A 27,573-nucleotide genomic window follows, 5' to 3' on the forward strand; every position below is an offset into this window, starting at 1 on the left:
ACTATGCTAAAATAATTTTATTTTATTTAAATATAAATAATTTTTTATTCCCAGGTATTACAGCGACTTCCTCGTTCATGTATCCTTCGAATTTTCAGCAGTTTAATTTTATTAAATTATTACTTATATGTATATATATAAATACACAAATTAAGTAACAAGAGGATTTTATAAAATTTGTGAAGAATTACAATGGAAAATCCCTTTATCGGTAACAAACAACAAGAAGTTCAAAGATTATGAAATTTGACAATGATTACTTTCTTTGGTCGAAGTGATGTACATTTCAAAGGTTACGTTCCCGTGCACTCAAACCCGAAATATTTATCTCGAAACATTAATCACCTTATCATAAATTACGTTAAGGTGTACTCAAACCTGAGATCTTTAATTCGAAACATTAATCACTTCTATCACTCGATCAACACAAACACGTAATCTAATTAGATTATCATGAGTTCAAGAATTCAATCAAAACATCAAATCCATTCAAAATTCAAATAATTTTTTTTAAAAGCTAAATAAACTATGAATTAGTAATAAACAATAGGCATCACCCCCCCCCCCCCCCCCCCACCCCACCCACGTTTTTTGGCATTAGTTGAAAAGAGGAACATGACAGACAGACAGACACAGCACAGCTGTGAGATTTTTTCTAAGTTAAAAGCGACCCAACACAGCTCGGCAAAACGACAACGTTTGGGTTCTCAAACATTGGTGGTCATGACTCATGTGGGGGAGCTTCTTCTTCTTCTCTTCCTCATTTCATGCAGAATCCATATCTTATCAATTATTCCCCACTCCTCCAAACATTATTCTTACAATGTGATCACATGTACCTTGCTGCCTATCTTGAAACATAAAATTCTGCAAAAAAAACTATTCAACATTAAAAAACTTGAAGCTCAAATCTTTGACCAAACCATGCAAGAACTCTCCAGTTATTACAAGCTAAAGAAAATCGAGAGGCGACACGGAGAGGGAGGATGCCTTACCTTTCCCTGCAGTGTCACTGTCAACTATTGTGTATGTACATTTTGACACTGAGTGTCATTGTTTGGGAGTCTCTGAGGAGAGATCTTTAGTGAACGCGAATTCCGAAACCAGTGCAATGTGATCACTTCCCCATTTCTGGAAACACAAACCATTAATATTTGAGCATTAATGGGAAGATCTATCAAGGCATATAGCAGGTCTTAGGATAGTTTCTGGAGATGTATGCAAGGATGCTTTTCGACCAGAAAGTCACCGAGTTTCTATCACGCTCGAAAAAAATGCAGTTCACTAACATCAATGTACCCAAATTCTTCAAAACACACATTATTGAACTTGGATAAATGCACCGTGTCTACTAGAAGTGAGAAATGGTAATAAAGAAAAATGAACTATCTGGCACGGTTTCGAGTTTTAAGAGAATGAAAGATGTTGCAGAAACATTACTTATCTAAGAACTGACAAGTCCCTCATAATGACGCCACAGTGCTGTATAAAAACATGCATGATTTGATTTAGAAATTATACCTTTGTGGGAAATCCCTGAGTTTGATGCATAACATGTTTGGGAATTGGAGCAAGCACCTTCACAGTTTCTAAACCTTGAGAATGCCTGGCATCATCGAATGATACTAAACTACATCAGCACAAGAAGCAGAGATGAATATCAAAAGAGGTGTCACTGCTCACGGCTCACCATATGTAATCAACTGAGCCCGAGAAACGTTTGTGGTAGCTGGTGACAAATGGCTCACCGCTGGAATCTCTTAATCCTGAAGAACTCTGCCATAGATGATTGAAGATCAACAACTTTCAAATGCATTATGTATCCTAAACAGAAAAAAACAAACAATAGATATAGTAACGATACCTCAACTTCTGTATATGCACTTGTCAACTTCAAAGGGTGCTCCATGACCTTACAGTCTGCTCTACCAGTCGCGGTTTCTATTTCTGCTGGCGTCCAAGTGGATGGATTAAATCGAAAATTTTCCGTATCAAAGATACTCTCCTGCTTAGGGTTTTGATTTAGAATCTCCAGCCTTTGGTTGGGGGAACTCAAATCTCCATCAGTTGAAGGAAAGCTTGGACCAGCTGAATGCAATTCACATAAAAATGACTCGGAATCTTCAATGACTTCCTGTGTAGCATCATCAAGTGTCAAGGCCTCAAATTTCTCATCCAGTATGATATCAGAACTACTAGATTTGAGGGAAGCAGATAGACTGCACGTCTTATCATTCCCCATTGAAGCTGAAGCAGATATTGCAACAGCTTCATGCTCGGACAAATTTGCATCACAATAATTCTTCGAAGGGTCCTCAGTTTCAGATGAACCTGAGTTATAGTTCGAAGTTATAGAAAGATCATCTGAATGATTTCCAGATAAGCACTGATGGTTAATCTGGTTATCTGGGGTCTCAGATAATGTTTGCAAATCTGATTCTACGTATTCTCCTCCTTCAGTTGCCTCAGAGTGGAGATATTTACTAGAAGACTCCAACATAGAAATTTCATCTGTGCCTTCATCGCACGAAACAGGGGACTCAATGTCACCATCAACTTTACTAACACTTTGATTCGAGACACCGTGATGTACAGATGGAGTTGACATGCCCTCGGTTGCACAAGTGCCTACCGCATCATGGTTAGGCAAGTCATTAAGTTGTCTACTGCATGAATCGATGGTCTCAACCAAAATCGAAGATCCAGGCTGAGAGTAGCTTCCTGGAGAAGTTGGATTAGCGGATAGGTTAGGACGGGGCAGCTTCTGAGCATCTGAAGGCAAATCTTGTTGTTCTACTCTTTTAGAGTTGACTTCTGGAGCTGGGGTAAAATTATCAGCACGTCGTGCCCTGGATCACCAAATAGACACACCAATAAGACTTCGCGGCTACATAAGGCAAGTCATTTAACCAGCACACAAACATATACCGAAAATCAGAATAACCAGGCCTTGGTGCATTTATTTCAGCAGAGGCTTGTCCAGAGACCTTATCACGGGCCAATTCCGACAGATCTAGCTGCAGCAAGACATTGAAAAGGCCTCAGATCTGGGGCTGCAATACGATTTAGGGGTAGGGAGTAAAGCTGTCCTAGTATTGATCTAAAGAAATAAAGCAAACAAGAGAAGGAGCCAAATGTTCAAAGAAGTTTAAAGCCAATACCATCTTTTTCTTTGATAAAGTTGTACATGGGACTCTGGAGGAACAATAAGCCAATAAGGTGTTAGTTTAGATTCAACAGTATAAAGGATGCATAAAGCAAAACAAATATTAAGATAACGTGATAATCCAATGTACGAACAAGCAAACAACCTCGGGAGTACAGTTAAAGTCTCCACAGAGAACTATGGGAGCATCGTTCCAAAGCTTAGAAACAGCATTTGCCCTTTCGAGGAGGACCCTGATCTGACAACAAAAATCAAATCTATGATATATGTACATGGAAGCAGGCCTTTCAAGATGGCTCAAACATTTCGTGACATAAGCCACAACTCAAGTAAAAAGGGAAGGACATAATGAAATTCCAACCAATTTTAACCTGAGGAGAAGATAAGATCTATAAAGTTTGCTGTTATAAGGAAAAAACACACAGCTAGTATACCAAGCAATGCAAAGCTGAATACTCACATCAGAAACTATATATTGATTAAGACTTGAGATAACAAAAAAAATTGGACAATGCCCAGTTAAAAAATTTTGTGTAAATAAAACAAAGGAGAATAGCAGACCACAGGTATTGTGTAAATATTATAGAGATCTTAATGGGGGGTGGGGGGGTGGGGGGGAGAGTATGTTAACCAACAGGTGGACAGAGAGCTGTGCAGTTAGTGTCATATCAGATTTCAAAGTCAAATCAGACCACATAGAGATAACAATTGTACCTGTCCAAGCTTAATATCTCCCCTTTTAGGATTGAAAAGCACATGAATGTTGCAAACAACAACTCTGTTAGAGCTTGCTGAACTGCAACAGAAAGATCTTGGCCAGCTTTAGCATGAGCAATATTGTTATAAGAATAACAGAAGCATCAACAATCAGAACAATTTATATACTGTTCATCTTCCAAGAAAGTCGCTCATTTCTTCTTTGTCTTCTTATATCTCTCTTTTTGGGGGGGGTTCAAGCCAATGGGTGTTGTAGGCAGTTCATGAAACAGGTAATATATCAGTTTTCATGTTACTAGCAGCAACATCTAACTTGATTCACAAATAATAAATAGTTTGGTGTTTGAGTGCATATTCTCACTAGTTCATGGTATAATTAGTTAAAAACTAAAAATCAATAAGAAAATGAACACCCAGAGAACACGAGATAAAAGGAAGTGGTGTGATAAATTTTCCCACCTTTTCTCATGATAAATTTACAACTAAAGAGAACGCACCCTAAGAAAACTAATACCTAAAAGGGTGGAGAACCAGAATTCCCATATTAATACAACATCTATAGCTGAACTTTCAGAAAATGGTCCATTGTCTTTGGTTATAATCTTGGTCAAGAATTTGGTAATGAACCTTTGAATCATATATGCTCACAAGATGATAAAGGTGACAAATTTATCCTCATGAGGCATAGTTTTGAGGAACCAATGTTGCAAAATAAGAAGAAAAAAAGTAAAAACAAAGTAATAAATGCAACTTGCCTTGTTGACAGGGTAGATGCCCCACTACTGATATTCCGCCCATTCAGAGACTGTTCAACCAAAAAAAAATAAATTAAATGAAGGAATACAACAGTACATAACCATGGGCATCATTATGTACTCATCCTCAGACCTCAGTTAACGTTTACTCAGAAGTAAAATGAAACTGTGTACCTCAAACACACATATTTGAGCAACATTGTCCCGAAGGCCAAGCCGGTTGTATTCAATAGATTCTTCAAAAATCATCTTGAATCTACAACACAATACACTTGGTTAATTCCATTGCAAGGTTTATTTCATCTTGCACATGCTTAGATCTTTCAAGAATAAGTGGCAAGCAGTTATCATGCAGATGGCGACAATGATCTATAAATAGAAACGCCAAAGTAGCAAATTAACATAAGATACAACGTACTGAAATTAGTATTATGGAAAGAAAAGTTACACAACTCCTTTAGAAATAGTCCGGTTTCAAAAAAAAAAACTCCTCTAGAAACAGTTTCAAGAATGTAAACTGAAATGACAAAAGATTTCAGCATAATTTAATGAAAAAGGAAAGTAATAGTATTTAAAATTAAACAATAACTTTACTTGTTGATATTTCAGACAGGGCATTGTTTTTATACTCCGAAATTTGTAGCTGAAACAAATACATGCTGATTAAATTATAGATAAGCTTTTGCAATTATTTTGTAGATGAATGATGTGCAGACTATGGATATAAGTTAATAACATTATGCAATTCACATAATGACAAAAGCATTCAAGTTGAATATATGGGAATTAGTGACATTACAAGATTAATCCTCATACCACTTGGAGAACAAGTTGTAATAATATGGTGAATATGCAAATTAATTCTGTTTACTGACAAAACATGAAGATTATTAAACCTAGATACACTGTGTCAATTCACACTTATGGGTTTACATGTTGACTCTAATAAGGGGGAGTATGTAAATGAGCAAGTAGAACCTCAAATATAACCCTTAAACCAAACTTACTAAAAACCTGGAAATAATTAAAAAGTTAATAAAATTAAATGTTAAATGCTAAAATAAGAGCTTCCTGATACTGTTCAAACGAACGCAATAAACTGGGAAATCATACCTTGAAACACGCCAAAATATAGCACACCCATCAACAGGATAACCAGTTCGCATCTAAAAGAATAAAAAAAGTTATCTAGCATGGTTTAGACATATCAGACTCTTCAAAGTTCAAACATTCTCCAAGAGAAGTATTAGTTTAGAACTCTGGAGTTCAAGTTACAAACTTTCATAGCCTCCAAAGAAATTCTGAACAAGATTTACATACAAAATTGGAATTTAATATGAACAACAGCCTAGTTGAGGAAGATGTGTGATGCAACTAGTATAAATGCAACATCCTCCAGTAATGGAAACTATTTTAAGATCAAGTTCCTTGTGGCTCTCAGACAACCAGCAAGTCATCTGGATAAGAGTTATTGTTCACTGCTATCTCCTACATAAGCTTTTAACATTTTAGGATAAAAAGGTCAAGACACAAGATAAGAAAATAAACAATGAAATGCATGCACACACATGTAGAAAATAAGAACAGTTTTATAGAACTACGGGCTTCGCATTTCATAGATCCACCAAGACGATGTTTCCTTATCTATGTTGTTGTTGGCCATAAGTTACCATCAGAATTAAAAGCTAGAACCCTCCATGGACTCCATTTGAAGTAAAAATGGGGTGTAAGCAACTAATCAATTGACCAACATGAAACCATAGAGAAACAGATTATTTTATTGGAACAGCTTTCTTTATTCATGACCAACGAGTTTCAATGTAGTAACCAGAAACCAACTAACCATTATTAAATATATTTGTCAATTGTAATTTTTTCCACTTCACAAGTTTAAGTGTATATCTATGTTCACCATGATTACTTTTAGTCAACCAGAAATCTAGTGAGTATTCTAATTGCTACCTAGAAGGAAAACAAAATTCTGAAATAAAGTTCAAGTACGAGAATTAATCACCATGACTCTAATCAGGGACGACCCATATGTTATTGTATAATATCAATGCAAAAAAGAATCTTCCAAGTAACAAAATTGGTGCAAATAAAAAAATTTCGAGTAACCTTCCAAATGCCATTGTATCCACGGGGACTTCAGTTCTGCCTCTAAGTCTTGGAATCTATCAACCTCCTGGATTTTCAAACGAAAAATGCGAATAAAGTTAAGAGATAATTAGTTACGTATCTTCTAGTAAAGAGAATGTCAGCCATCAAAGAAAGCTGAAAGACATGATCTACAAAGAGCATCAGGAAGATAACCTGAAAACACAAAATGTCAGCTGACCATAATCCAAGCTCAAAAATGATATTTTTCTTGCGCCAATTCCAGTCCATGATATAGCGGGGAATATGATAGTAAAGTTGGTGCCAGTGATCGGTGGCCAAGTAGTCAGCCAGTATGTTATAAGAGAGAACAGTGAATCGCTCTGCACCGAGATAGCAAGAGACGCAGGGTGAACTGACACATGTTGCAGTATAAAGTGGAAAATAAATAGCGGCATGATATGCGACTAGTAATCATAATGAGAATACAGCCCATCATATCTAAATAAAATATCTCATGCTCTCAACCACATGAAGCTACAAGCCAAGTCCTGCCTTTTCACAAAAAACAATAACTTAAATCATACAACTGTCTGTTAAAATCACTGTCAGTTAGATGCAAAATGTAAAACTCCAAGTCTCCAATTCCTCATACTTAACACATTGAAAAATCCTTACCTTTTGATATACAAGCAAAAGAAACAACACGCATTAAAACTGCATAATTTCAAGATCGTACAATTTTGATGTTTGACTAGAAATTAGTACACATTTAGAAGTTTGATAGGTACAGAAAAGCTAGTGGTTAGTTAGTAATCTCAAAGTAACACTACATTGTATTCCATATAATTACTTTCTCATTAAGCTTCTACAACAATTCAACTTGTGCAAGAAAAATGAACCTAACAATAAGAATTACCACTATGAGGAGGTAGCCTCAGTTTCCTGTATTCCCACTCTCTATAATCGAGAGGCTTTGTGGCTCTAGGCCTGAACTGCTTGCCGCATTTGCTGTGGTCTAAACTGCTGATAGTTACCAGAAGCTGGCCCTGCCTGCGATGGACGGTTAAACCGGGGAGGCCCCCGATGCTGATCCGCCTGCACGATAGGGGGGCCGGGCTGCTGAAACCGCTGCCCGGGTCTATACAATTGAGGCGGCGGAGGGACAGCATTATAGCTCGGCCGGAAGCCGCGGTTGGCATTTCGAACGGCACTGAAGTGGAAATCGCCGGACACAAATTCCGGCCGGTCTCCGTTTGCAGGACCCACCGGCCGCCTATCGCAGTAGTCCTCTTCCGAATTGGGAACGATCACCTCTGAACTGTAAAACAACCGGCGTTTTTTAACCTCTACTTGAAAATTTCATCATTGCATCATTGAAATTGAAACTCGAGATAGTCAGCTGTATTTTCAACCGAAATTTTTCCAATTACTATTTGAATGATTCAATCGAAAAATTCACATAAAAGGAAGGCGAAAAGGAAATTGCTCGGAGAGAATTCAGCTCTGCGCACTTACGCGTGGACGATAGGTCATAGTGGCGGCGGCGTTGGCGGCGGAGTCCGCAGTGGCGACGGCGGCGAGGGATCGGAAGGGAAAAGGGCGGCGGGTCATTGAGTGGATCCAATCCAAGTAGTGATGCAACTTTAAAAAATTAAAACTGACAAATACGTCTTCATAAATTTACTAAATCATTTTCACGACGGTAAAACCATAATTAAATTCAAAATATAAATTCACAAAAAACCACTAGCTGCCTTTGCGCGCTTCTACCTCGCATCGCCGCTGCCTGAATTCCTCACGCCCACGGTGCCTAATTCCTCAGGCATCGTCAATTATAAATCTGGAATGTCATTCAAAACTGTTTTCCTAAAGAATCGATTTGTTATTCTTAAGCAAATCCCGCCACCGTGGTTTGTTCTTTGCAAAAGATTAATTTTTCTTCGCAAGCTGATTCTTCCAGCTGGGTTCAACACAACCAGTTGTTTCAAAGGCACCCCAGATTGCAAATTATCCAGAAACAATGCATGAAAACACTTCATCACCTCAAGCAATTTGTTGCTTTCGTATTTGTATCGGGTCTTCACCGCAACCCGTTCATCATGAGTCATATACTCTATTTGAGCTTGGTTGAATCGGACCGTATTGAAAATTCCGAGTTTGGGATTCAGATCTTCAGTAGGATGGAAAGACCCAACATTTTTTCTTGGAACACGATGATTAGATTCTTCGCAGGCTTCGATCCCGCGATTGCTCTACATTATTATACCAAAATGCTGAGACAAAATATGCTCCCCGACATATATACATTCCCATTCTTGCTCCAGGCTGGCGGGCCTAATTTGGATTTGGGATTTGTGAAACAAGTTCATTGCCCCGCTCTGAAATTGGGTTTTGATAATTGTTTATTCGTTCAGAATTCCATCATTAATGCCTATGTAATCCGAGACTCAGCGATAGATGCATGGAAGGTGTTCGATGAAATGTCTGAGAGAGATATTGTTACATGGACAAGCTTGATCTCAGGACTCGTCGCGCAATCCAACTATGGCGAAGCGCTTGCTGTTTTCCGAAATTTGATGGCTGACGAGTGTGAGCCGCAACCAAATGTTGCCACAATTATCTCTACAATGTCAGCTTGTGGTGGTCTAGGATATGCAAACCTTACAAAATGCTTGCACACTTTGTTAGAGAAGGCTGGATGGATGGAGACCGACGTCTCCGTTGCTAATTCTCTGATTGATGCCTATGCAAAATGTGGAGACTTGAGCAACGCAGCCAGAGTTTTCAACGAAATTGAGAATGTGAAGAAGGATTTGTATTCTTGGACGGCCGCTATCACAGCATACGGTATGCATGGCCGAGGACTGGATGCGCTGCACATGTTCTCTCAGATGGAGCAACTCCACGGACTTGTGCCCGATGCTGTGACCCTTGTATCGATTCTTTCAGCATGCGCGCACTCTGGCCTGCTCGACCAAGGTCTATCCATTTTTGAGTCGATGAGCAGAAAGCATAGGATTGAGCCTGATCTTCGGCACTATGGATGCATTGTTGACCTCTTGGGGAGAGCTGGATGATCGAACGAGCTTATAGTGTAGTTGAGAGTATGCCGATGGATCCTAATCTGGCTGTGTTGGGATCTTTGCTGAGTAGTTGTAGGCTTCATAATGAGCTGGAGTTTGGTGAAGCTGTTTTGAGAAAGATGGAGGTGTTGAAGGAGAGAGGAGGAGCCGCCGTGCTCGTATCTAACATGTATGCGAGTAAGAAGGAATGGGATAGAGTGATTGACATAAGGAAAGAGATGAGAGAGAGAACGCAGGGAAAGCTTCCTGGTAGAAGCTGGATTCAAATTAAAGATGCAGTTCATGAGTTTGTAGCAAGAAATGATTTTGATCCACAAGCTATGGAATTGCACATGCTCCTTCAAAGTCTGGAGAAGATCTCGATATTGTTGTAAGTGTTTTAGTAATGTCTCTCAATTTGATTACAATGTTAAGGTTATAATACATCTAGTTGCAGACCATTTACCAGCAAGTGTGTTGTATGAATTGCATAATTATTTTATTTCAAAATTGAAATGATATTTCAAAGTTACAACTTACAAATACAATTTATTAGAAGAACACTTGAACGTGTTTGGTATTGGCTTATACTACGTATTAGCTTTGTTAATACAGATGAGTCTAGTGTTTGGTATTCTTTAACATTTATGCGGATGGCTCAGGTATAAGCCACGGCCCGGTCTCAAAAATCCCGATTAATCACGTTTAATAATACCACCTCCCCCCTCTGATTAATGTAAACCATCAGAATCTGGACAATTTTTGCCTACCCTTCACACGTCTTTCGATGACCTTTTTTTGGCCCTAGCTAGCACCCCTCTTCTTCCTCCATCGTTCCTCATTCCATCTTTTTGCCTGAAAACTGTGGGAGAGAAATATCCAGCGGTGTCACCTTCGAATTCGAAATTTCGAGAGTCATCACATTCTAATCGGAGAACTGGAAAGCTGGTCTAACAAATTCCTACGGAATCGTCTCAATCCTCCACATCTGGAGAACACTACAATCACACACTAATTTCTTTACTTCAATCACTTTTGGGGTTTATTTGCGATTTCAAAGTTCCCCATTTTGAGTTTTGCCGATTTTGCACATTTTACGGTTCACACGTTTCTATTGTGATTGTGATTTGAGGGTTAATAATTAGATTTCTATCTGTCATTCTTATAATTTTGTATCCGTCTGTTAAGGAAAGGAATGCTGTATAAAATGATGCATCCTTATTCGAAGGGCAAAAATTTGATTTGATTTATTTTGGTTTCGTCATTGTTGCGAGCTTTGGATTTAATACGGGCTTCATTTATTTATGAACACGCATACAAGGAAATCTAGATAATAACAACTCGAAGAGTAGGAGAACGAAGGTTAGTTCCATCTCCTAGATTTTGATCACTACGCATTCTGTATAGATAGATATGTAGGATCCTGCTTCCATTCAATGATGTGCATCCAATATCATGGAGTCTGTTCCTTTCAATTGTTATGTTGGATTCAGTTTCTATTTTTATTTGGTATCAAAAAAATAAATTGTTGTGTGTCATAATCTGTGATATGCTTATGCGTGGTTATTATTTGTGTATATATGTAGTTGGAATCATAACAGAACAGCATGTACCCTTTGTAAAGATTTCCTAATTTGGGAGTGGATTTTGGTGTACTGAAATGTGAAGCTTATGGTTTTAAAGTTATTATTTGGGATGCCTGTGCATTTTATTTATCTTAATTCACTTGTTTGCATTGCATTTCGTGGCAAAATGGTGTAACGGTGACCTTGAGATGCGATTTTGGATTGGTATATTTTCAGATGTTGGCAGCATGTTTATGTTGTGCACATTAGTGGACGATGACATAATTTATTTTTCATATGTTGGCAGACTGTTTATTTATTAAATGCTTAATGTCTTTCTGTTTCTTTATTTTTTATATTCAGTACTAGAATGATTAATCATAATTCACGAGGTTAACAAACTCCAATTTTTTTGTTCAAACTAGGATCCTTCAAAACCTGATAGTACTATTCTTGATTTTAGAAATGTCCGGGCGGGAAAAATAGTCATGTGCGTGATATGCATTTCGTGTTGTTCCAAGAGATATTGCGATTTCATGTGATACAAGTGGCCTTGTTATTTGCATATTATCATAGAACTAGATTAAACAAAAGAAGACGTGGCACGAGAGCCCTAAAATATGAGATAGTAAGTAAGATGCCCGACTAAGAAAAACATTTACGCCGTCTAGTTGGTCTCAACGATGTTGATTGTATTTCCAACCTTCGTATGGACCGTAGGACTTTTGCTAGGCTTTGTGTGATTTTGCGTGAGCGGGGAGGTTTGGTTGATGGCCGGTTCGTTACAGTGGGAACAAATAGCAATGTTCCTTTCAGTTTTAGCCCACCATAAAAAAAATAGAGTAGTTCGGTTCGACTTTTGGAGATCCGGTCAAACTATCTCGCACTACATACATGCCGTATTAGGGGCAATTATACGGATTCATGATTTGTTCCTAGCCATACCCGAGGTTGTTCCCAGCGGATTGCATTGATCCACGGTGGCGGTGGTTCAAGGTATACATAAGATGAATCAAAATTAATTTCATAAAACCGATCCTAATTGTGTTTGATGGTTTTACTAATTTCATTTTCACTTGTGAATAGGGCTGTTTAGGGGCCTTAGACGGCACGTATGTCAGTGTCATGGTTGGTAATGACGACAAACCCCGATGTAGGACAAGGAAATGACAGATATCAACGAATGTTCTAAGTGTTTGTGATCGAAATTTGAATTTCAGTTACGTTCTAACCGGTTGGGAAGGATCGGCTGCGGACTCTAAAATCTTACGAGATGCCATTAATAGACCTCATGTCTAAGGGTCCCAAAGGGTATACAATATTATTGTCTAATAGATTCAATACTTAGATATGTTGATATCATTGCATGAACATTAATTGATATTTTTACTTCATTGCTACATTGCTAGGGAAGTACTACTTGTGTGACAACAGTTATGCTAATAGTGATGGTTTCCTAACGCCGTTCAATGGCGTTAGATACCATTTAAAAGAGTAGGGACCAAGCACTGCACAACCACAAAATAAAGAACTTTTTAACTTGAGACATAGTAAGGCAAGAAACGCGATTGAGAGAGCCTTTGGCATATTGAAGAAGAGATGGGGTATTCTTAGATCACCCTCATTTTATCCAATTCAAGTACAAAATAGACTTATAATGGCAGCCTTTTTACTCAACATTTTTGTCGGATGGAGATGCCTGTCGATCCTGTAGAACAACAGCTAGATGCTATGCCTCAAGATAACAGTGCAGCCTTAGATCCACCACCTGATGAATTCATAGATCATGTTGATAGTTCTCCCCAATGAAACACGGCGAGGAATACCTTGGCCGAAGCCACGTGGGTGCAATATTTGAATAATAATTAGGTTTGTTACTTTAATTTACTTATAGATGTTTGTTTAGTTTCATGTTTTTTAAAATTGTCGCAGCTGTCACATATATATAATCCATATTTATTTAAACTTTTTTATACAATTTTGCTGTTGTGATGTAATGTATTTGGATTTGGTGTGTCTTTAATTCATAGGATGGACGCTGCTTCCGAGGTGTCAACGCCAACTCCTCAGTGTAGTTGTGGCAACAGAACCATGAAGCTTAAGTGCGCCGGCTATGGACACGGAACCCCGACCGTTTCTACTACAAATGTCCAACGAGTGTAGATCATTGGAAGGGTTTCTATTGGCACGACGAGTACCATGGGCTTCGGACACGAAATGTACCTTCGGTTACTGGGTCTTCCCGAAGCCAAGGATTTGGCCAACTTACCTCGTCTACACCTGTATCGCCAAATGATTGCAGAAGTTTTGAATTGCCGGGAATGGATTGAGCGCGCCTCATGGAATTTTTGAGTTCTTGTGTGCCGTACTTTGCTTCACGATATTTGTGCTAATTCTTGGTATTGTTATTGGTAAAGTCATGTGAAGGATTCTAAGTTGATACCTCGTAGCAGCGTCTTTTCTTAAGCTTTATATTTTTTATTTAGGTATTAAACTGTTATCTTTTGATTTGTAAGGTATTTTGACGTTATCACTGAATGTTTCCAACATCTTATTTCGAACAATGATTTTTCATGCCCATTATTATTATAACCCAATGGTAATTCATTTTTGTGTGGTCCCAATGCTTTCAATTTGGTATGTTGTCTGCAATGTAATACGGATGGGATCAGTAGTCAAATTTTCATTAATCAAGACAAAAATACAATACCGAGATTGGTATTAAATCCACTTGGAACATAATTGGTATTAGTCAAACAACAATATTTGCGGTAATTACATGCAAAAGAATTGGTATTAACTACAATTGGCACTACTTTTGTTAGAGATAGGCCACATAACCATTAACCCCCAACTACCACCTAAGAACTAGCATCACAATCCAGCTATAAAAAGCCATTGAAATCTTGTGCAATGAAGCACAATAATTCTCACGCATAGATAGACTTTGGAGTAGGCATTTTCGAACATTTCATTCTCTTCTCTCTCGACATGCCTTTCCCACCGGTAGGCTCTCAAGCATTGTACCTCTATCCTTGCAAGTGGGATTCGAGCAAGGATAAATTGCTCCTCGCTTGTCTCATAGAAAAAATTGAAGAATGCCGGCCATCTCCACCGCATCTATCGCCACACGCTATAATTCATGCGATGTTGACGCTAAACTCTCAATTACAAGCGGATATGTCCTTGAATGAAGTAGAGGGGCGAGTTGCGTTTCTTCACGATCGCTATGTCTCCTTCAAGTATTTGTGTAACGCTAAGGATACCCAATACGATGAACGAAACAACGTCGTTCACGCCGTGGACGAAGTGTGGAAACGTTTGTTTAAGGTATGTTAAGTGTGGGTGCCATGTAGTTAAATATTTCACTTGTTTACCATGTCATTACTTCGTTTGATGTATATTTTTTTTATAGGAAAACGCTTTCTTGCGAGCATACTACCATGAAGGTGAGCCGGAGTTCTTACAGATGTGCAATTTGTTTGGGATGCACGACGTGAAGAACGAGCTTTCCCATACCCTTATCCTAATCGAGGACTCTTCCACCGTTAAGAAAGAAGCCGGATCAAGTGACGAAGAGGTGATCTCACCGATACCCAAACCAGTTTCTAGAAAGCTATTCGTCGACGATGCATGTTCTAGCGTTGCACCGTCCGTTCAAAACCCTCACAGTCGTTCAAAACCCGTTCAAGAGCAAAGTGGCTCCCCCGTGGTAGTCACTTAAAAAATAAATTTAGACGGCCCAATTCTCACCCGGCTAAGAAGAACGATGACCGTGAGCCATCGGCAGGATACGGCGGAAGTTCCAGCGCCTCTTCTTCGCCATTCAAGTAAAGTATTTTTGCACCATTCTCGTCTACTGGATCGGCTCGGACGGTGCAACGCTAAAACATGCATCGTCGACGAATAGCTTTCTAGAAACTGGTTTGGGTATCGGCGAGGTCACCTCTTCGTCACTTGATCCGGCTTCTTTCTTAACGGTGGAAGAGTCCTCGATTAGGATGAGGGTATGGGAAAGCTCGTTCTTCACGTCGTGCATCCCAAACAAATTGCACATCTGTAAGAACTCCGGCTCACCTTCATGGTAGTATGCTCGCAAGAAAGCATTTTCCTATAAAAAAATATACATCAAATGAAGTAATGACATGGTAAACAAGTGAAATATTTAACTACATGGCATCCACACTTAACATACCTTAAACAAACGTTTCCACACTTCGTCCACGGCGTGAACGACGTTGTTTCGTTCATCGTATTGGGTATCCTTAGCGTTACAAAAATACTTGAAGGAGACATAGCGATCGTGAAGAAACGCAACTCGCCCCTCTACTTCATTCAAGGACATATCCGCTTGTAATTGAGAGTTTAGCGTCAACATCGCATGAATTAGAGCGTGTGGCGATAGATGCGGTGGAGATGGCCGGCATTCTTCAATTTTTTCTATGAGACAAGCGAGGAGCAATTTATCCTTGCTCGAATCCCACTTGCAAGGATAGAGGTACAATGCTTGAGAGCCTACCGGTGGGAAAGGCATGTCGAGAGAGAAGAGAATGAAATGTTCGAAAATGCCTACTCCAAAGTCTATCTATGCGTGAGAATTATTGTGCTTCATTGCACAAGATTTCAATGGCTTTTTATAGCTGGATTGTGATGCTAGTTCTTAGGTGGTAGTTGGGGGTTAATGGTTATGTGGCCTATCTCTAACAAAAGTAGTGCCAATTGTAGTTAATACCAATTCTTTTGCATGTAATTACCGCAAATATTGTTGTTTGACTAATACCAATTATGTTCCAAGTGAATTTAATACTAATATCGGTATTATATTTTTGTCTTGATTAACAAAAATTTGACTACTGATCTCACCCGTATTACGTTCCAGACAACATACCAAATTGAAAGTATTGGGACCACACAAAAATGAATTACCATTGGGTTATAATAATAATGGGCAAGAAAAATCATTGTTCGAAATAAGATGTTGGAAACATTCAGTGACAATGTCAAAATACCTTACAAATCAAAAGATAACAGTTTAATACCTAAATCAAAAATATAAAGCTTAAGAAAAGACGTTGCTACGAGGTATCAACATAGAATCCTTCACATGACTTTACCAATAACAATACCAAGAATTAACACAAATATCGTGAAGCAAAGTACGGCACACAAGAACTCGAAAATTCCACGAGGCGCGCTCAATCCCATTTCCGGCAATTTAAAACTTCTGCAATCATTTCGCGATACAGGTGTAGAAGAGGTAAGTTGGCCGAATCCTTGGCTTCGGGAAGACCCGGTAACCGAAGGCACATTTCGGTTAAGAAACTGTCCACCTTGCTGCTCTCATGACGTGCGAGGGCAAAATTATAGCTAAGAAAGAGTAGAGCGCTTGAAGAAACTCTCCGGCGCAACGAGTATCCTTTAAATGACTTGATTTCCCTCTATCTATCTGTGCTTTAGCAAGAGCAGTATCTATTTCTCTGTTTCATGTAAACATATTATACATTTAATTATTGCTAATTGTAGACTTGTTTAACTTAACTGCACGTAGATGTGAAAGTTATACATGAAGACTTCTTAAACCTTGATCCCACTGATCCCTCACATTCCACGGTAATCTCGAAACATTAAATGAATAAATTAATTCGATCAAATTCGGCCAACAAACAATATTTAAACTTTCCAGCCGAAATTATAAGTGATTTTGTCAAAAAAAAAAAATGGTGCAATTATAAGTCATATTTAAGAGAAAAAATTAATTAATACTATAAATTATAGTATATTATAATTAATTTGGTGCGATTATAATTGATACACAATTATAGTGGCTTGATTAATTTTAAATATTCATTTTTTTAATACTTGCTAACTCTATGTTCATGAAAGAAAGAAAGAAAGAAAGAATAAATAAATAATTTTGTTAAAAGTCCATATAAAATCGTAAATTTTGATCAACATTAATATTTTAATAATTTTGTTTTGGTTTACTAAATATCGTATATACATTATAACTGGAGTTTTTATGATTATTTTAGACAAAAATATGTGATTACATATGTTTCATTAAATAAATATGTAACTGGATATTGTATATGTGCTTTGAAAATATTTTATGATTGTTTTAGACAAAAATATGTGATTACATGTTTCATTAAATAAACATGTAACTGAATATTGTATATACGTACATTAACTGAACATTTTATGATAATTTTAGACAAAAATATTTGTTACATCTCTCATTAAATAAACATGCAATCCTTATCATATAATATAATGTTAAGCTACAATTCTATTTTAAATAAGAACTACATGGGTAAAACTATAAAAATGTGATAAATTGTATCAATAGAAAAAATTATAACAAAAAAATATCTGCATAATCTAGAGTAGACGAATTGAATAAAAAATGACTTCCAAAAATATTAAGGTGATTTTTGGCGGGAAAATATGATTTATTATTTTTAAAAATGATTGTGCTTTTATATATATAGATGTTATTAACACACACACACACATATATATATATATATATATATATTATCAATATTAATCTACAAAAATCTAATACATATCCAACTAATATATACAATAACATTTATTAATTATTTCAATACATGCACAAAGTAAGATTAAATTTATATACGCATAAAAAAAATTAAATTTATATAGCTTGATTAGAATATACTATTAGACAGGTGTGGTGATGAATTATTTTCGAAACACTTGCATACAATCACTATACAAATTGTAAAAAATGCTTATATATAGTAATAGATTAAATTATGTAGTATTAATTTACATGCTGTTATTGATTTTATATTTATTGATTTTGGTGCATTTAAATGAAATTCAAATTGATTTTGTAATTTAATACACTTAATATTTATTCAATATTTAATAAAATTAAATTTTTGAAAATGAAAATTTGAAATGAGTTACAAAATTGGAAGTTACTATATATCGAATTCGTAAGCGTTATTATACTATATAGATTTCGTGTGATCGAAATCGTTCATTTTTGGGGTCGGAGCAAACGATGTCGTTCTGCTCATCTCTGCTGTCATTCAACGCCTCCAAACCACTTAGCCTACGCTTTCGAGCCTGCGCCGCCGACGTACCGGATTTCTTCTCCGCCGACTGGTATTTTCTATATTTATCTACTGTATTGGAAGCAGGTTGCTGTTTGATGACTAATCCTTTTTCTGATTCTGAAATTTCTTCTTACAACTGCCGATTATGTTTGGGGAATAAATTTTGTACGAGTAATCGAGTATAGAAGTTTGATTGATTTTCAGCTGCTAATTTCTCGCTTTTCTTAATTCCTTTATCTGGAACTGTTGATTCATATACGTTCTAGAAGCCAAATTGCATTCATCTGTATCATCAACTTGCTTTAGTAATTTCAGTTGTTGTTTGTTAGTGATTCATTTTCTGTATCTGTGTGACGATCGACTGTTTCATAGCTGAAATTGCAGAAAAGTATCCAGCTGCCAATTTGCACATACATCAAATTTAGGATTTAGACATATGAGAAAGTTGAAGCACATCAAATCCATGCTTTTGATGGTCCTGCTTCATCTGTGCTTTACTGATTCAGAAAAGAGTTTTAATCTGTTCTTAGCAAGCTACTTTCTTGCATGTATCCTTTCATTTGACTCTTCAATGATAGTTATTTAATTTGGCCCACAACAAGCTCTACTTGTGTTTCGGTAGTTTATCTATGAATGCTGATATGTAATGTCTGTTTTGCAGGCTCGAGTCTCGTAGGAAAAGACCTTTCGGTCCGAGATTGAGTGTAGATTTCAAATTTGTAAACTTTAATTGATTAACATATACTGAAGTATTTATCTTGCAGTGTGCTGATGAATTTCTTTTTCCTTTTGATTGCTGTAGTTTAGTGCAGACGAGGCTGTTAGATACCAATTAGATGCATTGATGTTCAATGACCAACCTCGGCCCGATTATGGCATTGAAGTTATGTATAGGGTAATTTGAAATCTTCCTTTCAGTGTTCATTGTTTAATTTTATTCCGATGCTTTCAGCTGTGGGCAATATCATCGGACGATGACATGTGAAAACAGTTTGCAGGATTTGATCCCTTCGAAAGATCTACCTATTTCGGGCCCTTCTTTGACTTAGGTCAGGTCAGTAAAGTCTGATGCTTTTGTATTATCTTTCTTGCAACCAAAAGCGAGATGACTTGTTGTTGAGGAGATTTCAGTTGCATGTTAACCTGTAGAGTTCTTCTGCGAAAAATTTGGTGCTCCATATGATGTAGTTAGAGGTGTTTATGGTTTGGTTTGGTTGGTTTTGACCAATTGTATTTAACAAAACTAATAGTCAGTTTTTTAATATTTCAACTCTTGTCCAAACCAAGAATATTTTGGATTTGGATAGGATTTATATATGTGGTCAGTTTGACAAACAAATGAATATATGAAATAGAAAATGATTCAATGAACATTAATTTGCAGTTGTAGCTAATGACCTACTGGAGTATCATGAAAATTAATGCAAATATATCCAATCAAGTTACTAGAAATGGAACTGATAATGTAAGTTAGAATATAGTTCTAACCTCTGGAAATTCAAAGCATAACCTATAGATTATGGATTAGTTTTATTGTTTTTTATTTTCTTCATCCAAAAACAAACCAAGAATTCACTTTGTAAAGTATTTAAAACCACCACCATCTATTAAGCAATCTAAATTACGGTTTTTGTTTTGAAGTAGTTTTATTTGTTTATGTTTTTTACTAACCAACAGCTCTTTATGTCGCAGTTTGAGAGATTTAGGCGGATATTTCACCATTCAAGCTACAGAGTTCTACTTGGCCACCGGGAAAGAAAGATCTTGAGCAGTTTAAATGTTGATGAGGTTAGTCAGTTCCAAGAAATCCACTTTGAAACCTAGTACATACATGTTTTCTTCTAGTGACCAGTATATATATATATGGAACAGAATTGCTTTAAGCAGAGAGTGTGGATTCGAGGAGCTCGACCTGAAGAAGAAGAAGTATTCCAGTTTACTATGATTCAGGTTTGCTACCACTCTTTCTGCTAAGCTTAATTACTGTCATATGCTGGAAGCCTATAATCAAGTAATTCTAGCATTTCATTTTCAAATTTGACATCTTCAATCTTTAGAATAGATGTGTGAACAAATCATGGGAAGACTTTTGCAAAGCATCACTGATAAATTCCCCTGTTCTCAGAGAGTCGGTGGCTCCTGGGATGGTTATTGGCTGACCGAGTCGGTACTTCACGACGGAGATAGCTTCTCCGGTGGCGTCGCATATTAAGCCGGCCAGCTCTGAAGATGGCTGACCACATGTAAATTTAACTTTGTTGGGTATATATTATTCACATTTGCTGTTGAAACATTAATTATTGTGTAATTTGTAATTAGGATGTATATATATAGCAATCAGATTCATAATTAGGAAGCTGATCTATTTGTACAGATATTTGTGGTTTTTGGCATAGAATCTTGCCATGAATCAAATCTAGTTTGATTTTGAAAGTTTTCAACCAATGCAAACACGCTGCATCAAAGGAAAATGTAATAAATACAAAACCAGAAATTGAATAAAAGCAATATATCTTTTACATTAAACCTAGGCCACATAAAGCAATCTCTAGCTAAACGAAATCGAGAAACACACACAAACACGCAGTCGTTTGAAGATGAAGGAAGCAGAGAGGAAGGGGAAGGCGGTGGTGGTCGGCGGCAGCATCGCTGGGTTGTCGTGCGCGCACGCGCTGATCGCCGCCGGCTGGGGAGTAGTGGTGCTGGAGAAAACAAGCTGCCCGGCGACGGGTTGCGCCACCGGTGCCGGACTCGGGCTCGACCCCTTGGCGCAGAAAGTCATCAAGTCATGGCTCGATGAGCCTCATGCGCTTGACCTCACCACGTTGCCACTCACCATTGATCAAGTAAGTAAACCAGCTTTTCGATAATTTTGATTATCGAATTACTGATTTTAATGTTAATTGATAAGATTCGCCACTTTTTTTCACATTGATTGTTGATTTTGCTTCAAATCAGAGCTTTAATTAGGGTTGGGATCAGTAGAATGAAATTTTTTCAGTTCCTTATATTCGGAACAATATGTGGAAATAATTACAATTCGTTTTGGGATAAATGAGTTTCTGGTAATTTTGTGACACTACAGAATGAAGCAACTGATGGGGAGAAGAAAATCAATTGGATGCTAACAAGGGATGAGAGCTTCAATTTTAGGGCAGCACTCTGGTCTGATCTGTACGGCCTTCTATACAAGGCATTGCCTCCAGAGACAGTCCGCTGGGGGCAAACATTTCTTTCCTTTTGCGTTTCCGACGACGGAAACTGTGTGAGAGTGAAGGCTAAAGCTTCTCAATCTGGAGAAATAGTTGAGGTTGCAGGTGATCTTCTTGTGGCAGCTGATGGTTGTCTCTCTTCAATACGGCAGAGTTTCTTCCCTGAGCATAAATTGAGGTTTGTGAATTGGTTGTTGATGAATTGCCTGAAAACTTGAAAAGTTTTTCCTTGGACTAAATCACAGATTCAGTTAGATATTCAGGTTATTGTGCATGGAGAGGGGTCCTTGATTTTTCGGAAAATGAGGATTCCGACACCGTTCTTGCGCTCAAGAAGGCTTTCCCTGATCTTGGGAAATGCTTATATTTCGACTTAGGGTCACGAACTCACTCTGTGTTTTATGAGCTGTTGAACAAACGGATCAATTGGATTTGGTACGTGAATCAGCCGGAGCCTCAACTTACGGTATACTCTCTCTCTCTCTCTCTGTGGATTGTTGATGTTGATGATGGTGTTGGTGATTCTCATTTTCTTGTTTGTGGATGAAGTGTATGGTTAAAAAAGGTGTTTAAAAAAAAGAACTGATGTAAATGTTGGTGATTGAAACAGGGGAACTCAGTAACCATGAAAGTTAGCAGTGATATGATTGCCAAAATGCATGAAGCAGCAGAGGAGGTTTGGCTACCGGAACTGGTGAAAGTTATACAAGAAACCAAAGATCCTTTCTTGAATGTGATTTACGACTGCGAACCCCTGGGCCAAATTGTGTGGCAGAATGTGGTTTTGGTTGGAGATGCAGCTCATCCAACAACTCCTCACGGTCTGAGGAGCACAAACATGTCGGTATTGGATGCTGCAGTCCTCGGGAAGTGTCTCGAGAAGTGGGGAGTCGAGAATCGAACTTCAGCTCTTCAAGAATATCAATCCACTCGCCTGCCTGTCACAACGGAGCAGGTCCTGTTTTCACGAAGATTGGGGCGTATCAAGCAAGGTCTACGACTTCCTGATCGCCAGCCCCTCGACCCAATAGCAGCGAGTCGGGAAGATTGTGAGGAGCTGCAGCAGAAGAAGATGCCTTTCCTGTCAGATACGCCTTCTATTCTGAGTCATATCAAACAGTTGCAGAAGTTGATATGCTATTCTTCTATTTCTAAAACGTTGGATCTAAAGCATCTTTATGTAATTGTAGTTTTAGTTTGGGTTTAGGTTTATGTACTCTTATGTTTGAAGCATCATCCTAAAAATGAATAAAGAATAAGTTGCTGTATGACATGAACTCCCTGAAAATCTAAATGAAAAAATTTGAGAAATAATATATGATCCCAACTGATTTAAACTAGGAGACATTATAGATAGCCCAAGGGCACAATCATGGAGGATAAATAATTAATTCAAATGAGACAAGGAATAAGACAAGGGATACAATGAAATGAAATGAACATATTTGTCTGATATCTGATAAAGTAAGAGTGCAATATGATATTTTTTCGTATGTACATGTCCACTACTTTTTCTGTGTTTTAGCTTTCAAGATTTCTTCAAGGATCAAAACACACATACACACACAGCAAACACGTGCATACAAACAGGTAGATGGAGAAGGAGGAAGCAAGGAGGAAAGCAAAGGCTGTGGTTGTGGGAGGCAGCATAGCTGGGATATCTTGTGCACACGCCTTGATTGCAGCGGGGTGGGACGTGGTGGTGCTGGAGAAAACACTCTCTCCTCCAAACGGTTGTGCTACTGGTGCTGGACTAGGACTCGATATGGTGTCCATGAAACTCATAAAGAAATGGACTCAACCCCAACTTCTCCAGCTACTGAGCTTGCCTATGAATATTGAGCATGTAGGTGAACTATTTCTCCTCAATCCTGCACAAACTGTGTTCAAATGAATATGAGATCTTTGATCAAAACTTCTATTTGTCATTTACTGTTCTAGATTTATGAATTTCTAGTTCTTGGAAGTTTGATTCTTTACTTTCAGATCAACAAATAGTAATAAATCATGTATAGCAGCCCAGAAAGGAAAATCAGTGTCCAAGAATTGATCTGGTGTTTAAACACCCTTAACTTGTTGCTGTCTTGTGATATACTTCACTTGATTTAAAGAACTGTCCAAACAAACAAACTTTCCACTTCACAGCTCATTACTTGATTGCAGGAACAAGCAACAGATGGTGACGAGAAAATTACTCGGACGCTATCAAGAGACGAGCATTTCAATTTCAGAGCAATGCACTGGGCTGATTTGCATAGCCTTCTCTACAGCTCGTTGCAACAAGACATCGTTCTCTGGGGGCATTCTTTCTTGTCCTTCTGCATTTCTGATGATAAAACTTCAGCCAAAGTTCAAGCTAAAGTGCTCCAAACTAATGAAACAGTGGAGATAGTAGGCGATCTGCTAGTTGCAGCCGATGGCTGCCTCTCTTCAATACGCGAAACTTTTCTTCCAGACCTTAAACTGAGGTTTGTCAACAAACTTGATCATTGCTTGTTTATCCTATTAAAGAAGCAAATGATACACATCACACATCATTTGACAGATATTCTGGCTACAATGCATGGAGAGGGGTCCTTGATTATTCAAACAATGAGAATTCAGAGACCGTAATCGCACTCAAGAAGGCGTATCCTGATCTTGGCAACTGTAACTATTTCGACATAGGTTCAGAAGGCCATGCTATTCTCTACGAGCTGATCAACCAGAGGGTGAACTGGATTTGGTATCACAATCAACCAGAGCCAAAATTTAAGGTATAAAGGTTGCAAATCACATTTCTCCGGTTGCAAATCTGATTAATGGATCTGATGTTACTTCAGGGAAACTCAGTGACAGCAAAGGTTAGCGGAGATATGATTGAGGATATGTACGAAGCAGCAGAGAAGGTCTGGATGCCAGAGCTGGTGAAAGTGATGAGAGAAACCAAGGAGCCTTTCTTGAATGCCATATACGACGCTGAGCCACTCGATCAGCTCTATTGGGACAACGTGGTTTTGATCGGAGATGCAGCTCACCCCATCAGCCCTCATGGTGGGAGGAGCACAAACATGTCGATATTAGATGCTGCAGTCCTGGGGAAGTGCCTCGAGAAATGGGGCCCGGAGAATCTGAGCTCGGCCCTCGATGAGTATCAGTCCATTAGGCTGGTGGTGGCTTCGGAGCAAGTTCTGTTCTCACGGAGGATGGGGCGCATAAAGCAGCGTCTGCCCCTCCCTGATCGCGACCTCTTTGACCACGCTGCAGCGAGTCGAGAAGAGAGCCAAGTGCTGCACCTGAGGAACATACCTTATTTCAATCACATTCCTCCCATTCTTGCACCAGATTGTAACAGTTCATTGCAATCTTGTATTTTGTAACACCTTTGGTGTGTGTGAGAAAACTGGATGATTTTGGGTGGAAAAAACTGAAATCAGTTGGAACTGACATGAATCATGAGGAATCCATTTCCCACAAATCATGGGGAGTTTTCTTTCCCTTCCCACTTCATATAAACAAACCACCACCACCATTCTGCAATCTGCAACACACACACACACCAAAAATGGGTGAAGTTTCCTTCATCTGCAAAAGAACTGTGATCAGCACCAAGCCTGTGGAACCAGGAAAGTTCAGCCCTCTATCGGTTCTTGATCGAATCATGGAACGAAACCATCTCCGAATAGTCCTGTACTACAACCTCTCCACGAGGCGAAGGCCCGGAGAGGTGACCAAGAAGCTCAGAGAATCCATCTCCGAGGTGCTCTCCTCGTTCCCACCGGTCTTGGGCCGGCTGGTGAGGACACCGGAGGGCCGCTGGACCGTGAAGTGCAACGACGCCGGTGTGAGAATGGTGGAGGCCAAGGTGAATGCAACCGTGCAAGAATGGCTGCACAATGTTGATAGAGAGAAGGAGCTCATGCTAGTCCACTGGGAGGAAATCTTCCACAAACCATATTTCTGGTCCACCTTTTATGTCCAGGTTTGTCAACTGCAACTCCACATCAATTCTTTCACTATGCATAGGTGCTTGGGGGGGCTCCAGCACCCCCAATCTTAACCTTATATTTTGCTCGTCTATTATTAAAATCCTAGCTCCGTCCCTGTCCACAGATAACTGAATTCGAGTGCGGCGGTTTAGCAATCGGGCTGAGCTGCACGCACATGCTCTCCGACCCCGCCTCCGCCACAATGCTGATCAAGGCGTGGGCGGACGCGACGGTGGGGGGCCAAAGCACCCCCGGCCCCCTCTTCCGCCCCCTGCCTACGCGACCCCCACAAGAAGAACACAAGGGACCCACCAACCACAACTCGATCATCGACCACTACAAATCAGCCATACAGGGCCCCACACCCGCCGCCGCCGTCGCCACCGTCACCCTTCCATTTCAATCAAGAAGCCGTGAGTCGCTGCATCATCGCCGCGGGCGGCGGCGTGGGGCCGTTCGAGGCCCTCTCCGCGCTGCTGTGGGCCCGCATCAGCGAGATCAGAGGGGCGGGGCCCGGCCTGTCGGAGCTCTCCATATGCCTGGACGCACGTGGCGCGTTGGGATTGGGCGGGGGCTTCTTCGGCAGCTGCGCGGTGTTCAAGAAGGTCAGCGCGGCGGGCTCGACCGGAGAAGTGGCGGGAGCCGCGGCGGCGATTCGGGAAGCGGCGGCTGGGGTGGGCGGCGACGAGGTCGCGGAGCTGATCGAGTGGTTGGAGAGGGAGAATTGCGAGGATCCTCCGAGGATGAGCGGCGGGAATCTGGTCTGTGTGAATTTGGAGGATTTGGGGGCGTACGCCGCCGTTTTTGAAGGGGAGGCGCCGCTGCGCGCGTCGTACTACGTGGAGCCGGTTGGTGAGGCGGGGCAGGTGCTTATCCTGCCGTCGGCGGAGGAGGCGGGGGGGAGGGTGGCGGCGGTGACGCTGGCGGAGGATGAGGCGCGGAAGCTTCTGGAAGATTCGTGGATCGATGGGATTGGAGCAACTGTTGTTATGGGGTTGAGCAAAAAGGCCGCTTAGAAGATTAAAAGGTGATTAGTTAATTAATCCACTCTAACACTTCACTATCTTAACAAAATGATGCTTAATTTGTAATTCCGGAAGCTGATGCTATTCAAACAGGGAATCATCTGAAAGTTGCTTAGTTTTTAATCACTAAAATAATCTCTTTTCAATTCTGAATAATTTTTGAGTTACTTAATTAATTTTCACAATAAGATAACTAAATCATGCAAAATTTAATGATAAATAACTCTTGTAAAAACATATGTTTAAAGATACCCAAATCACAAAAGTAGGATAAAATTAAGAAAATATAAAAAAAATATGCGTTTGCCGGGAGTCGAACCCGGGTCTATTGCTTGGAAGGCAATTATCCTAACCGTTGGACTACAAACGCTTTGTTGAGTGGAAACAATTTCTTTTTAAATTAAATATACTATTATGAATTTACAATGATATGAACAAATGTATTATTGTATTCTCTCAACTAATCTCAAGTACTAATAATTTAGATAATTACTAGAAATAATTATACCACCCTAAAAAAAATGAATGGAAGTGTCTTTTATCGATCGTCCTATTCAACACACATTAAAGTATTATAAACTAATTCCTTCTTGAATTTATGGGTTATCCAAGAAATTGCAAAATCATAATTTCCACGGAATATTATTATGGAATTATCGACTTTGAACTTTATTTTAAATGGGGACAAATTCATGAGATCATCTCCTATTTGGACTGTCCACTAATTATAGAATCTTATGGTTACACACCTAAACCTCAATAAACAAAAAGCAAAGGGTGGTTAATCCATATATAATTATTACTCATATTTTAAGGTTTTATCACATGTGTTATTGTCGTGTTAAGGGCAGCTCAAGTTCTTGTTCAAGTGGTAATATTAGATGACTTACTTATAATTAATTAGCTAGGGTG

At 38.9% G+C, this 27,573-nt stretch overlaps 5 protein-coding genes, 2 long non-coding RNA genes, 1 other non-coding gene and 1 pseudogene across 9 annotated transcripts; 7 read left to right on the forward strand and 2 right to left on the reverse strand.

Annotated features, from left to right (window-relative positions):
- Positions 1-421: 421 nt before the first annotated feature.
- Positions 422-8,579, reverse strand: LOC131015178 (carbon catabolite repressor protein 4 homolog 6). The gene is given in 16 exon segments (XM_057943450.1): positions 422-1,131; positions 1,522-1,606; positions 1,691-1,776; positions 1,865-2,849; positions 2,929-3,018; positions 3,164-3,195; positions 3,312-3,404; positions 3,881-3,962; positions 4,639-4,688; positions 4,813-4,894; positions 5,752-5,804; positions 6,757-6,780; positions 6,782-6,823; positions 6,952-7,118; positions 7,655-8,056; positions 8,254-8,579. Coding segments are annotated over 15 exon segments (2,235 nt in total). The 5' UTR covers positions 7,938-8,056; positions 8,254-8,579; the 3' UTR covers positions 422-1,050.
- LOC131015179 (pentatricopeptide repeat-containing protein At4g21065-like) lies at positions 8,522-10,235 on the forward strand. Its single transcript, XM_057943451.1, is given in 3 exon segments — positions 8,522-8,665; positions 8,668-9,810; positions 9,813-10,235. Coding segments are annotated over 3 exon segments (1,608 nt in total). The 5' UTR covers positions 8,522-8,583; the 3' UTR covers positions 10,196-10,235.
- Positions 10,236-11,850: 1,615 nt separating this feature from the next.
- LOC131015182 (uncharacterized) lies at positions 11,851-13,483 on the forward strand. The gene is made up of 3 exons (XR_009098470.1): positions 11,851-12,361; positions 12,452-13,234; positions 13,396-13,483. It is a non-coding gene; the product is annotated as an uncharacterized LOC131015182 (long non-coding RNA).
- A 4,692-nt stretch (positions 13,484-18,175) lies between these two features.
- LOC131015186 (uncharacterized) lies at positions 18,176-20,889 on the forward strand. Of its 2 annotated transcripts, none has more exons than XM_057943458.1 (7): positions 18,176-18,505; positions 19,118-19,160; positions 19,259-19,351; positions 19,448-19,510; positions 20,149-20,244; positions 20,329-20,406; positions 20,582-20,889. In XM_057943458.1, the coding sequence occupies exons 1-7, from the start codon at positions 18,402-18,404 to the stop codon at positions 20,666-20,668; spliced, it is 564 nt and encodes a 187-aa protein (XP_057799441.1). In that variant the 5' UTR covers positions 18,176-18,401; the 3' UTR covers positions 20,669-20,889. The 2 variants fall into 2 exon arrangements, with proteins under 2 accessions (XP_057799441.1, XP_057799440.1); XM_057943457.1 differs by having other exon boundaries at positions 18,346-18,505; positions 19,118-19,175.
- LOC131015187 (uncharacterized) lies at positions 19,520-19,825 on the forward strand. Its single transcript, XR_009098471.1, has 2 exons — positions 19,520-19,659; positions 19,744-19,825. It is a non-coding gene; the product is annotated as an uncharacterized LOC131015187 (long non-coding RNA).
- Positions 20,890-21,036: 147 nt separating the features above from the next.
- LOC131015183 (uncharacterized) lies at positions 21,037-22,936 on the forward strand. The gene is made up of 4 exons (XM_057943455.1): positions 21,037-21,302; positions 21,542-21,846; positions 21,924-22,134; positions 22,279-22,936. Exons 1-4 carry the CDS (start codon positions 21,054-21,056, stop codon positions 22,873-22,875), a joined length of 1,362 nt encoding a protein of 453 aa, XP_057799438.1. The 5' UTR covers positions 21,037-21,053; the 3' UTR covers positions 22,876-22,936.
- Positions 22,613-25,125, forward strand: LOC131015184 (uncharacterized). The gene is made up of 5 exons (XM_057943456.1): positions 22,613-22,751; positions 23,194-23,514; positions 23,832-24,136; positions 24,214-24,424; positions 24,491-25,125. The coding sequence occupies exons 2-5, from the start codon at positions 23,263-23,265 to the stop codon at positions 25,025-25,027; spliced, it is 1,305 nt and encodes a 434-aa protein (XP_057799439.1). The 5' UTR covers positions 22,613-22,751; positions 23,194-23,262; the 3' UTR covers positions 25,028-25,125.
- LOC131015185 (protein ECERIFERUM 26-like) lies at positions 25,096-26,817 on the forward strand (annotated as a pseudogene).
- A 142-nt stretch (positions 26,818-26,959) lies between these two features.
- Positions 26,960-27,031, reverse strand: TRNAG-UCC (transfer RNA glycine (anticodon UCC)). The gene has a single exon. It is a non-coding gene; the product is annotated as a tRNA-Gly (tRNA).
- Positions 27,032-27,573: the final 542 nt, after the last annotated feature.

Source organism: Salvia miltiorrhiza, chromosome 3, assembly GCF_028751815.1.
Source record: "Salvia miltiorrhiza cultivar Shanhuang (shh) chromosome 3, IMPLAD_Smil_shh, whole genome shotgun sequence".
Lineage (NCBI taxonomy): Eukaryota > Viridiplantae > Streptophyta > Magnoliopsida > Lamiales > Lamiaceae > Salvia > Salvia miltiorrhiza.

Coding starts and splice junctions, on each gene's coding strand:
- LOC131015186 (XM_057943457.1), top strand. CDS start 18,402: ATGTCGTTCTGCTCATCTCTGCTGTCATTCAACGCCTCCAAACCACTT. Junction 18,506..19,117: donor GATTTCTTCTCCGCCGACTG/GTATTTTCTATA, acceptor TCTGTTTTGCAG/GCTCGAGTCTCGTAGGAAAA. Junction 20,245..20,328: donor GCAGTTTAAATGTTGATGAG/GTTAGTCAGTTC, acceptor TATATGGAACAG/AATTGCTTTAAGCAGAGAGT.
- LOC131015183 (XM_057943455.1), top strand. CDS start 21,054: ATGAAGGAAGCAGAGAGGAAGGGGAAGGCGGTGGTGGTCGGCGGCAGC. Junction 21,303..21,541: donor TGCCACTCACCATTGATCAA/GTAAGTAAACCA, acceptor GTGACACTACAG/AATGAAGCAACTGATGGGGA. Junction 22,135..22,278: donor AGCCGGAGCCTCAACTTACG/GTATACTCTCTC, acceptor TGATTGAAACAG/GGGAACTCAGTAACCATGAA.
- LOC131015184 (XM_057943456.1), top strand. CDS start 23,263: ATGGAGAAGGAGGAAGCAAGGAGGAAAGCAAAGGCTGTGGTTGTGGGA. Junction 23,515..23,831: donor TGCCTATGAATATTGAGCAT/GTAGGTGAACTA, acceptor ACTTGATTGCAG/GAACAAGCAACAGATGGTGA. Junction 24,137..24,213: donor CTTCCAGACCTTAAACTGAG/GTTTGTCAACAA, acceptor ATCATTTGACAG/ATATTCTGGCTACAATGCAT.